Consider the following 12,591-nt stretch of genomic DNA (forward strand, 5'->3'; position numbering starts at 1 on the left):
ATATGTACATGCGTGACAATTAAACCCAATGTCATATAAAAAAATAAATATGGGTATTTCATAAAATATGAAACTATCCTTAAAGTGATTTTTAAAAAATTACCAATAAAAATATTAAAATTTATAAATAAAAAATACATTGAAAAGTTCTATGCAAAATAAAAATTTAATTCTTTATTTTTCTATTAACCTTCGTGATACAAAAATTATCATTAAAAGAATTAAAAGAATTAAATAAATACAAAAGCTCAACCATTAATGTAAGTTTCTTCTTAGAGAAATTTATATAATTTTGATTCTCTTGAACATTAAAAAATAAAATAATATAAATGTAATTTTAATTGTAAGTATTAAAAACAAATAAATAAAAAGGCAAAAAAAGAAACGTAATCCAAAAGTAAAAATACACTCATTTTATTGTCTACAATTTAGAAATACCCACATGTTATTGTTAATACAATTTATGTATTTTAAGACCAAGGACCATAATGCATAATGTATCCGAATTTGAGAAATAATTTCCACATCTCTCTTCACCTCCTATGTGACAATAGTGTGAAACTCACACATGGTATTGTCTATACAACTTATGTATTTTGGAACTGAGGATCATGATGTACATTGTATCCAAATTCAGAAAATAATTTCGAGATCTCCCTTCACCTCCTATGTGATTAATTTTCCGTAAGTTAAAAGTGTAAAACCCAGAGTGACTCGCTTAAAAAAAACCCTATTACACAAACGACTGACGTATACTGACCATATTTCTAAAAAAAAAAAAAATAGAAAAAGAAAAAGAAGCACAATGTAAAATTATTTTGCATTGTTAAGCCAAAAGAATCAAGCACCTGACATCGTGAAATATTGGTGCATGATTGATACCGACGGGCAATTCCTGTTGGTGCTTGGCTTTAGCTATCAATCCCGAGCAATAATTTCAAATGACTATACGAGTGTGGACTGGAGTGTGTGAAGCTTCAACATTCAAACCAAGATTCAATAATGAATCTGGGATGGCAGGTTTTGGAGTTGATAATAGTCCTTCAGACATATCTTATCTAATTACCTTTACCTTGCAACTTTTAGAATAACAACTTCAAGAACTATAATATACAGAAAGTACAGCTGTTTTAAGCATGACTGACACTTTGGCTTGGTTGAGCTTGAGGCTCCTGATTATCACTCCATGATATTGTAACAAGAATCCATTTCTTCTCATAAACTCGATCTTGCTTTTCAATCAGGCATACTTCACACCGTAAATAAAATATTCAAAAGATAAAGAAAATTAGAAGAAAAAAGGCACCATTGACATTAATGCATCTACATACTGCAGCAACGGCAAGGAAGGAAGACTACAGGAAATTTCATCTCTTGGTTCAGTTCCAGGAGATCCCAACTTGATTGCTATGACTTTGTTTCGATCTAACCCTTGTTCGATTTAAACTTTGTGATACTTATATTTCTGTCCGAGATTAAATCTGGTGATATTTTGGTTGAATCCACTCAGCACCAGAGTCCTCACAGCATCAATCCCTTGTCCTAACGCTGCATCAATCTGTCCAGTAGCAATTGATAGTCTAAAGGTCTCAGCTACTAAGGGAAATTCATAACATACCTATCTAAATGCACAGCAAAACAGACCATGTCCACATGCTATAATGTGTTTTTCTGTGCAAGTGAAACTTAGGTGCAAAGCGATTATATGGATATGAACTATTCAAGGATATCCCACAATCAAGCACATGGTATGAAGGTATGTTTCTTTAAGCATGCAACACAAAGTGAGAACCAAAATGCATGGGCATTTTTCATGGCACTAAACTGCATTCGATAGGATACATGCACCGACTCTTTACATTACAGCAATAAAAGATATGTACTTGTTCTCTCTCTGTTGAACTGAACTTCTGTAGAAGAAAGGCTCTCATGTCCATGGTGCCAGGCGGATTTCCAATACCTGCAAGGAAAAAGAAATGTACTGATCTATCATAGCAAAGTTATGCAACGGTCTTTAACAAGATAAATTATGCATGTGCATAAATGGAGAAACGAAAACCAACCTATACAAAGTCGAGGAAATTCTCGGCAACCATCCAAATGTTCCATCACGCTCTTCACTCTGAAACAAGATATCAGAAGTTTAAAATCCTATTTATCTCCTGGTTTTCCTTTATCACAACAAGTAATAAAAGCTTCATGAAAGTGTATAATTTAATTCATCTTAAGAAAACAGTGGAGTGCAAATGATAACTGAGAACACTATGAAAAATACACTGCTCAGAATATTATACTTCTCATCAGTTTTCAGCAAACATAAATTTCCTGCCCAGATACTGTGGATGAATTTGGACAAGAAAAAGAGGCATTAGGCATCCGGCATAAACTCACATGATTGGTAGACTTGAATTAACAAACCATTACTCTAAATTTGTGGTATGCTAATTGCAGAGTTAAAAACAAGGTGAGGCTCACCAACTCAAAACAAATGATTAAGTTGAATACAAAAGATTATCTGCAATTTATCTTATTCAAATTACCAAGTCAGTCTTTAGATTCACCTTATACATAATAACCATCAATGACTCAAAACAGCAGACAAGGAATCATTTATCCTGTCTGTACAGTAAACTGAGGAGATATGAGTTAAGAGAATATGGTAGGACAAAAAGTTCCATATACAAAAACACATGATTAACCAATTTTGATGTAACTGCCACATTTTGACCATCTTATCATTGAGAAGGAAGTCTGAAACCATATAAATGGGTAGAAAATTTTAAAAAATTGTACCATGTGCTTTAGTGTTTTTGATACTTGAGGGTTGGCAATCTTCATATTATTTTACTAGAACGAGATTTCATCGATTATCCTGGTAGTACTGTTTAAAATAATGTCTTTAAATAGTATCATTAAGGCATTGACCACCATAACTGATTAGGTTAGATAATGCTAAATATTTTACAAAAAAATAAAAAAATAAAAAAAAATAAAAAATTAATTTCCTGTATCTTTAATGCTTTCTAAATCATGATAGAATTGTTTTTTCTTATAAAAATATTAATGCGGCACTAATGCAGTTCCATGTGATTATCTATAAGAAACTGCTTTGAAAATGCTAAAATCGAATTCCCATCTTGACATAGCAGCACTTAAGTCTATAATGATATCAGAGAAAGAGCTCTTGTCCTTTAAGTTTCAGTTCTAATCCATATAGCTTTTATCTGAACTTTCCCCTAATAATAACTGCCAGATTTAAACTTGCATTTGATGAAAACCAAAGAGATCAAAGACCCTAATGCAATGCTCACCAAAACTAGGTTTTGAGAGGGATAGAGGGAATCATTTCTACCCTTCACAATGTTTGCATGAAGTGGCTACTACGGTAGCAGGAATTGAAAATGAAGCATAGCATAACTAAAATGAAAGCAAGAGAGTTTTTGTGAACTCAGCTCAAGATCATAAAATTAATTTTCCAACCCAGTCAAAGTTATCATTGTAAAAAGTTACCCGTTGTGATGGCCATGTCCTCCTTTTGGCTGAAGTCTCATGACACCATTAGGTAAGCTCATCTCATCATAGATCTGCATCCAAATCTCAATATCATGAGGCCGATATGCTCTAAGTCATCCATGAACACGAGAAAATTTCTTTTACACCACAGTAAGGTATTAACAAGGATACCAATAAAATATGACGTAGAGGTACTTGATAATGTGCAGCAAGAGGTCCAACCTTGGCAGCAATGAAAATGAACAAAAGGTTAGGCATATCAGCTGCTTATGCCAGCCAGAACTGAGATAAGCAAAAATCATATACCCATCTAATGCAGGCAAAAGAAAGTTGAAGAAACACATACATCATTTGATCATATGCAACTACAAGAAAGTTAAAGAATTATGTTCATGTATCTATACTCCTACAATTTATCAAAAGAAGGACAACCCCATTTATCCAACTTCTTAACCAAATCTACCAGAAATTTACCTTATCTTGTCCATTTCGGCTAGTTAGAGTCATATCTTTCATGAAATTCTTGACGTTCTTAAACTTATCAATTCCATCCATTACCTCCTTAAATTTAAAACAGTACTCAGTTGTTACAATTAAGCCTACTGATCTTTGAGCATATGCCATTTGTGTTTACATGCTAACAACTGCTTTAAGATTTAAATTACAGTACTGCATTCACTTTTCTATAAAACCAAACAGATGGTTGCGGTGCTTAATTGTCTTCGGGTAATGAAAATTTAGTTGATAAAAATTATCCTTTCTTGTTTTCCCATTTTCCTTTCTACTCATTGGATTGTATTGGCTTCCAGCCAGAGGAAGATAAACATAAATGACAATAAAAGGCAGTCAATAAGAATCAATCAAGACAGTGCACAAGTATAAGCACATGCAATTGCTGGAATTCAACTGTTTAAAAGAGAAAAAGGGATTTTCTGGAGTCCACATAGCATTTGCAAGCATGGTTGTCTTGTATGGTTGTATATTAAGTATGAGCAGATATTGAAACTTATCAATTATAAAGACCATCAAAGACATTGATAGCATTGGTTTACCTTCAAGAATATTCAGATATGCAATATTTAAATCGTAGTGACTGATACCATACTCTCATTTCTTTACTTTTGTGGTAAAAGATACCATCAGTTGCATGATATCTGAATTACTATATATGCATTTAGCTCCCCAAGGCCGTGAATATTAGTATTCCATTACCAAAGCTTATATGACAGGACTATAAGTCTTTGTAAAATTTTGAAACTCAAAGTCATATCAAGCTGTCAGATAAGAGATGAAACTCACTGATTCCCCACTAAAATTCATGTATGCCTGAGGTTTTACTAACAAAATTGGGACCTCTTTGATGCAACCTGTACTGATCATACAAACAATCAAAATAAACCATCAAGCTCATACCAAGGAACTAAAAGAAATTAAAAGAAACAAAGGAATAAAACATGAACAGAAATCAGCACTAACAACCTATTCCAATGAGAGCCTTCGATTGAATTGTGTTCATTGCAACAGCTTCTGCTTTAGCGATTTTATCAATCATTTCAAAACCAACCTGAAAGAAAAAATACTCCTAAATCAATAACATAGCAAAAAGCACAAGTAAAGTTACCAAATCCAATGAAGCATTAGTTACATTGTGCCTAGTGCCATGGTACTTATTTCCAGGGTTACCCAATCCAACGATTAGCCAAGGAGTATACTCGATTTTAGCAACTCCATTGCCATTTTCAGGTAATGAAACACGTATAGACAGTCTGGTGGAAGCTAGATGCCTTGGTCGAAAAAAGGAGTTTCTGGGACAGGAAATGCAAGTATTAGGGGTGGAAACTGCATACAACATTGACCTGCAACACAAAGTGAGCAAGACTTTATTTATTGGGCATACACGGGATCAGTTAACCAACAAAAAGCATTTAAAAAGAAAAAGAGCCTTTCTGGGGAAATTGTTAAAACCCATCACTACAATCGATCCAGTAAAGAGCTGTATATTCCTGAATAATAAAAACTACCAAAAACAACAACCATTTTGGGTACAAATTGAGAATCATTGAATTAGAGAGAGATAAATAGTTAAACAAAATAAGTATGGAACAACAGTTTATGCAATTTAAATGCTCCAAACAAATAAAGATTCTAACTAAGAGAGAGCATGAAATAAAATCAACATATCCACCCAATTTATTTGACTAGCTTCAGAAACATACACAGAAACAGCTCAAGACGTAGAAAAGCAAAAACTTGAAAAACTCAATTAAAAAAAGAGAACAAAACTGACGTCTTCTATATTTGCTACACTTCAAGAAGAAGAAGAAGAACAACAACAAGAAGATAGTTGCAGAATGATACAGTGACAATGCTAAAACAAAGCCTGAAATTCTGAGGCTTAGCCGTTGAGCAGAGAGTAGTAGCGCTTTGTTTGGCCACGGTGATAATCGGACAAAAATATCAAAGATAAAAATCAATAAATAGAATGCACATATTTGGGCCAGAGACTAGGCTTCCAAATGGGTCTTTCGGCCTGCCCTGTAAGATGGTTTATTACGTTGGCTGGAGAAGAAAAAAAGGAAATTTTTCAAAAAAATACTAAAATTAATAATAAAATTATTATTTTTACTGTTTAAATTTTTTTAAAAAAACTAAAAAACTATTTATTTAATTTTTTGATTGTTTTAAAAAAAATACTTTATTTCTAAAATAAATATAAAAAAACCGTATCTTTAATATTTTCATACAGTAAAAACGAAAAAAAAGTTTACACCGTATTTTTGATAAAAAATATAAAAAAATAGATATTTTTGTAATTCTTTAAAAAATAAGAAAATTATACGGATAGATTTATTTTTGCTTATTTTATTTTTATACGGCGTGTTTTGGGTAGTTATATGTTTTTATCAATTTCTTTTCTCCTTTTTCCGCTAATTTGGTATTGTATTTTTTATTTTTATTTTTTACATTTTTACTTTATTTTTCAGATTTCTCATTTCAATCTTTTTATTATTTCTTTTTTTTTAATTTGCTTTAGTTTTTATATATAAGAGCTCTTTAACAATGAAAAAGACCACCATTATTATTACTGATAATGGTGATTTATAGAAAAGACTAAGATCATATTTTTAAATACGGAGCTGGTTTAATGTTTGATTTCTTTATTATTTATAACAGTTTTTTCATAGTTTATTGTATTTCACTGATTTATTATTATTTTTAGTTTTTATTTTTATATTACAATAGAAAATAAAAAAGAGAGAGAAATAAATGTATGTGTAGTTTGAAATTTGAGAAACTAAGAAGGTAAGGAAAGAATAAAAAATAGAAGAACGGAATAAGGAAACTAAGAGAAAATTATGGTTGTTACTTATGGCACTAAGACATGAACTCTATTTATGTTGTTTATTTTTTTTCTTCTTTTTGCTTTATTGTTGTTGTTTTTAATTATTATAATGGTAAAGTAGTAAATATTCATTATCTATAAACGATTGATGATGATAGAGCCGATTCAGCTTAGCACACAACCGATTATGACATCATAGAGCCACTCGACTCTAGAGCTTAATTATGGTCGGTTTGGCAATTTATTCGATCCTCTCTTGCCTAGAAGCCGATTTAACATGCACAAAAGATAAAAGCATAATTAAAACTAAAAAAAAGAAGTTCAAGTGCATAAAAACAAATTAAATGAAGTTAGAAAATATAAAATAATACAAACCCTAAAAAGTAAAAATTGACAGAAGATAACTAAGACTTTATATGGCATATTATAGATTTTAATAGTGCAATCTTAAAAACTTGATATAATCATATAATTATTAAGAAAAAACCATAAATCTAACATGCTACTCAAACTATTCTAATTATCATATCTATAATCCAATATATTCAAATTATTAGATTCAAAATCCAAGATATTCATATTATTAGATTCAAAATCCAACATGCATAAACATCACAGAGACATATAAAACTATTAAAAACCCCAGATTTAATCACATAACAGGATATAAAGCATTTAAAATAAATCATAACATGTTTCTAGAATCATAAAAATAAAAGAACCAGTAAAGGAAAAAAAGATATTGATGAGGCTGGATTTGGGGGAACCCTTAGATTGTCATTAGATTGCTGATCTGTTAGGCTCTATAGATAATGAGGGCTTTATTTTCTAGGGATAATGTTGGTAAATTTTTATTTAAAAAGTCTCGGTGATAGTGATGGGAAAGCAATAGCGGCTGTGGTGAGTTAGTATTAATATTTTATTAGTCTTTTGGTAATTTAAGAAAATCTATATTTATTTTTTAATTTTTAATTTAGAAAAAGAATAAAGTTTAATTTGGCCCTTAAATTTTTTGTTCGAGTTCAATTTGGCCCTCGAATTTTGAAGTCATGCTCAATTGGACCTTTTTTCACATTCTTATTGTAGCGTGTAATGAACTCGCTTAAAGAAGAGCTAAATTGAATCTATTCAAAAAATTTAGGAGTTAAATCTGCCGTGAAAGTAAAAAAAGAGCAAAATTGAACCTGAGTGTAAAGTTCGAGGTTTAAATTGAACCTTAATCGTTTTTGAATGCTTCTTTTACTTATCTATATTTTTTTAGATTTTTTTAAAATGTTGTATGCTTTTTAGACGCTTTTTTTAGCTTTTATGTGCTTTTTAGACTTTTTTTTTTCTCTTTTGTAGCTTTTTATGCTAATCTATGATATATATTGTTAAGTATATAATATAAATGATTTAAAATTTGAACAAAAAACTTCAGTAAAAATTAAAATATGTATACCTACATAAACTTATTAAGTAATTAGTATATGTATTGTTACTACATATACCCTAAAAATTGTTTTGTATTTTTATATTTATTTTAGCTGCATTAACTTGAAATGTACAAGTTCAATATTTTCATAGAAATGGTATTGCTTTTAAATTATTTCTTGTAATTTAAAATTTACAAATTCAACAAGTGTACTTGCTTATTTTCATATTAGCTCTAGCAAAATTAAAATTTTTAGAAAGTAAAAAGTAAGAAATAAAAGTTGAACTATGGGTGTTTTTTTAAGATTAGATGCTTCATCCTTAATGGTTTAATATCCTTTAAAAAATAATGAATGCTTCAAATGATTGGCATGAAAATCTCAATCAAAACTTTAAGCAAAATCTATGTACTCTTCACATGCATAGTCATTAACTAAGAAAGAATTTTATTAGCTTAAGTTTATTTACTAACTTGGCAATACTTGATTTGATCTTGACAATCAAATTAAATAATGATAATGTTGTTTCAAGTATTTTTCTTATAGGATTTTAAGTCCTCTTTTTGTTCGAAGTTGCTAAACTTAGAAAATCAATTATGCCATCTAAATCATGTTCATTATACTAGAGTCGCAATAAAAAAACTTAAAAAACTCATAGGCATTGAAGTAAATATAGAATCACAACTGCTACAAGATATTCTTGACCATGAAGACTTCACTTTTGATATAGAGAGTTTTGTGACCCGTATCATGATTGCAATATGAGATGCAATGAAGCTCTCAATAGCTTAAATTAAATCATGACCGCTCTAAGGATTTTGCAATCACGATATTCATACCTATTAGGAAGCCACCAATGGTCATATTTCTTAAGACTAATGGCAAGGCGATATATGGAAAAAATTTATTGCACCTTTAAGAATTGCGATTATGATTCAGCAAGCGCAATCGCGATCCAGCAAGTGCAATTATTATTCTTTTACTACGACCGCGATTGCTCAGATAGTGCATTTAATGTATTATTTAGAGCTAGAAAAAAGGTTTTAGCCTATGCTCATAGATTAATGTATCTTTTTATGGCTAAAAATAACCCATACAAAGGATATTTAGGTGTGTTGAACAACCCTCTTAAAGGCTAAAACTCTAGCACTTTAATTTCTTATCATTTATAATCAATAAACCTTTATTTTTTATTGTTGTAAGAGCATTGATAGCTCTTAAAGGACTTAAGTATAAGCTTTAAACACTTGGGTGGGTTTGAGAGTTAGCCTAGTGTAAAAATCTTGTGAGGTTATATGTTAGCCTTGTAAGTGAAAAACACAAGTATGGGATTTGAGAGTTAGCCTAGATTGAGAACTCTTGTGAGATTTGGTGTAAGCTTAAACACTAAGTTTGGAAGTGACCCTTAAAGTATAAGTTGAGTGTAAGCTTAGAAACACTTAGGTTTGATCTTGCACTCATAGAAAGGATCATAGTTTTAGAATACCCAATTGGAGATTGAAGAGTGGATGTAGGTTGGTTAATATCCAAACTACTATAAATCTTTGTTCCTTCTTCCTTCCTACTCTATTTTTTTGCATTAAATTTTTTAATTTCCTATTAATTTCTATGCACCAATTCAATCCCCCTTTCTTAGTGCATTAAGGGACAACAAGTAGTATCAAAGCATCATACTTATAAGCTTAAGTTCATGAGTTAACAATCCAAGGTGACCAATGAAAGAATTCACCACCTCAAGACGCTTGTCGATAGGTCTAATTACCCTTATTAGAAATATCAGATAGAAGTCTACTTAGATAGTGACTTGATAGATGTATGGGATAGTGTGTTGAAGGAATGAAAGCCTCCAACTAAAGAAAAAGAAAGTGTACATGTACCTCTCCATAGAGTGGAATGGGTGGAGGCACATGAAAAGAAATAAACTTCTCATTATTGTCAAGAATATGAGGAAGCTTGGCAAGCACTATGATTTAATGGACATCAATAACAAAATCCTCACCTTGCCACTAAAGAATTATGGATAAAAAATGGCTCATATTGAGGAAGCTAATAAGGAACTTAATAAAATCTCTATAGATGTGCTCATTAAAAAGCTCCTCATAATGAGATGGCTTTGGAAAGACATGAAGAACAAGTGAAAGATAAGGAAATAGAGAAAAACAAAGCATTGGCTCTCAATAACACTACAAGGAGTCAAGTAAAGTGAAAGCCCTAGTGAATCATATAGAAGTGAAAGACGAAGAGCTTGTTATGGTTTCTATGAAGGTCAAGGAGATCATCAAGAATAAGAAAAGAGAGAAAAGATCCTTAACAAAGTGTCTTTTAAGCTTAAATGGAGATATAACTTACTATGAATGTGGCAAGCAAGGTCATACTAAGGCTTGCTACAAGAGCAAAAACAATAATAAGCTAGGAAAAGAAAAGAACTAGTGATTCAAGGAAATATAGGATGATAGATCCTATATTGAAGATGAGAAAATAGGAGTTGCCAACCTTTGCTTCATATCCTTAGAAGATTATGATTTATGCTCTACTTCTCATACTTGTAATGATAATAATTTGCCTGACATAATTGATAAGAAACTTGTTGAAGCTATGAATTTAAAATGTAAAAGAATATCGTTCTAAATGAAATTCCAAAAGAAAAGGAAGCATTGGATACACTAATTGTATCCTAAAGAGCTCTTGTTAAATATGGCCTTAGCTTCAATTGAGCTTCATTATCAACATCCTCCCATTCTAATTCACATTTTGTACTACATCTTAAACATTAGGTGTGGAAGTTGTGCCCAAAAAGGTTAAAACACGCATTAGGCATCCCCTCCTAAAGGAAAAAGGAAAAATGCGACAAGATCCAAGAGGCAGGCCTCAAAAGACCAATCATGCTTTCATGTATAAGAGACATGCACCCAAAAATAGGCACTCACCTCATATATGTCCTTGCATGCATAATAAATGTAAAAATATGGTGAGACCTAAATCTTAAGAAAAAAATACATTAAATAAAAGGTTCTATAATTCTAATATTTAATGCCACTATTACATAAAGATTAGGCATATGAATGTGTAAAAGGACATTTAGGCGTCTACACTTATTGTGAATTAATATGATCACTTAATGTCGCATGAGATGCTTATTAGTAAGCAGGATGGTGAGATATGCAAAGAAAATAGATTGAAGAAAGGAGTAGCTTTAGTAGTTGATGGGGTGCTAATCGTGTTAGCTACAATCTAAGGTAGTGTACCTATCGATGCAGTCTAGCACTAATGGCGAGTATCAAGGTCGTATTCCTCGGGAAAGTGAAAGCCCAGAGTTACTCCTTTGTTCTTTGTTATATTAACCTAAAATGGATAATGAATAATTTCTAAACTAACTATTAACTACAAGCTAAGTTCCGAGGGAGATGCAGGAGTAATTGATAAATGAAATAATCAAGACAAGAAGACAAACCCAAAGGGAATCTAAACTAGTTGGCAACCGAACAAAAGATAAAGGATCGGTGAGTCTAATTATGCTACCTGTGGACGAGTTCTTAACCGAATTTGGTTTCTCTCTCGAGATAACCGAATTCCTAAACCTAATAACCTAAAGTTGGAATCTCTTCCTAACGATTGATTCTTAAATTAGCATTAAGCTTTAATCCGCCTCTATTAAGCTTTGTTAATTCTTAATCCGGCTAGTTAATTATCCTTATCTCTAAGCGATTATTAACCAGTTCTTGTTATTCAAAATTCCAATTGCCAAACGGATTTCTCAATCTCATAAAGCAATCTAAACATCACAATTCACAACGTCTCATGAATAATGCATAATCTTATTAATACTGAAAACAAGAAGAATACAAAACCAACTCAAACAATCCAACAATATAATATCAAGCCAACATAGTAAAGAAATCCCAATGAATTAAATCAGTTTAGCTAAACATGTTCATGTTTAAAACAATCTAGGAAATCAATTACAATGAAAGAATAATGAAAATAAAACATGTACACCCTTTTCTCTCGAATTAGATGAACAGCTCCAAATCTGGATCTACACTTTAATTAATCTCCCAAACTGCCTCTTGAATTGCTTCCACTACGGTTTTGCACTCGGAACCTTGTGATTCCGGGATTCTTACTCCCCGCAACTCTCTCTCGCACTTAATACTGTGTAGAAACCGAACCAGCCGCCAGGGCTCTATGTCACTCTTTTTCCTCCCTCTTTTCTAAGAAAAATTCATTTTTCTTATATATTTAACTCATCACGGCCGAAGTCCAGGCCGTGCTGAAACTATGGATCTCACCAAGTAGGGTACCACGGCCGTGTTTCTCCCCGTG

The 12,591-nt window shown here is 31.6% G+C and overlaps 1 protein-coding gene across 8 annotated transcripts; it reads right to left on the bottom strand.

Moving 5' to 3' along the window:
* Positions 1-1,029: 1,029 nt before the first annotated feature.
* LOC8261191 (chloroplastic group IIB intron splicing facilitator CRS2-B, chloroplastic) lies at positions 1,030-6,015 on the bottom strand. 8 transcript variants are annotated; one of them, XM_048374959.1, is made up of 9 exons: positions 5,872-6,015; positions 5,159-5,369; positions 4,993-5,077; positions 4,813-4,880; positions 3,685-3,735; positions 3,511-3,584; positions 2,064-2,122; positions 1,884-1,981; positions 1,030-1,558 (listed from the first exon to the last, which is right to left on the bottom strand). In XM_048374959.1, exons 2-9 carry the CDS (start codon positions 5,363-5,365, stop codon positions 1,442-1,444), a joined length of 759 nt encoding a protein of 252 aa, XP_048230916.1. In that variant the 5' UTR covers positions 5,366-5,369; positions 5,872-6,015; the 3' UTR covers positions 1,030-1,441. The 8 variants fall into 8 exon arrangements, with proteins under 8 accessions (XP_048230916.1, XP_048230911.1, XP_015573226.1 ...); XM_015717740.3 differs by having other exon boundaries at positions 1,193-1,558; positions 1,884-1,960; positions 5,801-5,976; XM_048374953.1 differs by having other exon boundaries at positions 1,193-1,558; positions 5,801-5,976.
* Between the last annotated feature and the right edge of the window lie 6,576 nt (positions 6,016-12,591).

Source organism: Ricinus communis, chromosome 5, assembly GCF_019578655.1.
Source record: "Ricinus communis isolate WT05 ecotype wild-type chromosome 5, ASM1957865v1, whole genome shotgun sequence".
Taxonomy (NCBI): Eukaryota; Viridiplantae; Streptophyta; class Magnoliopsida; order Malpighiales; family Euphorbiaceae; genus Ricinus; species Ricinus communis.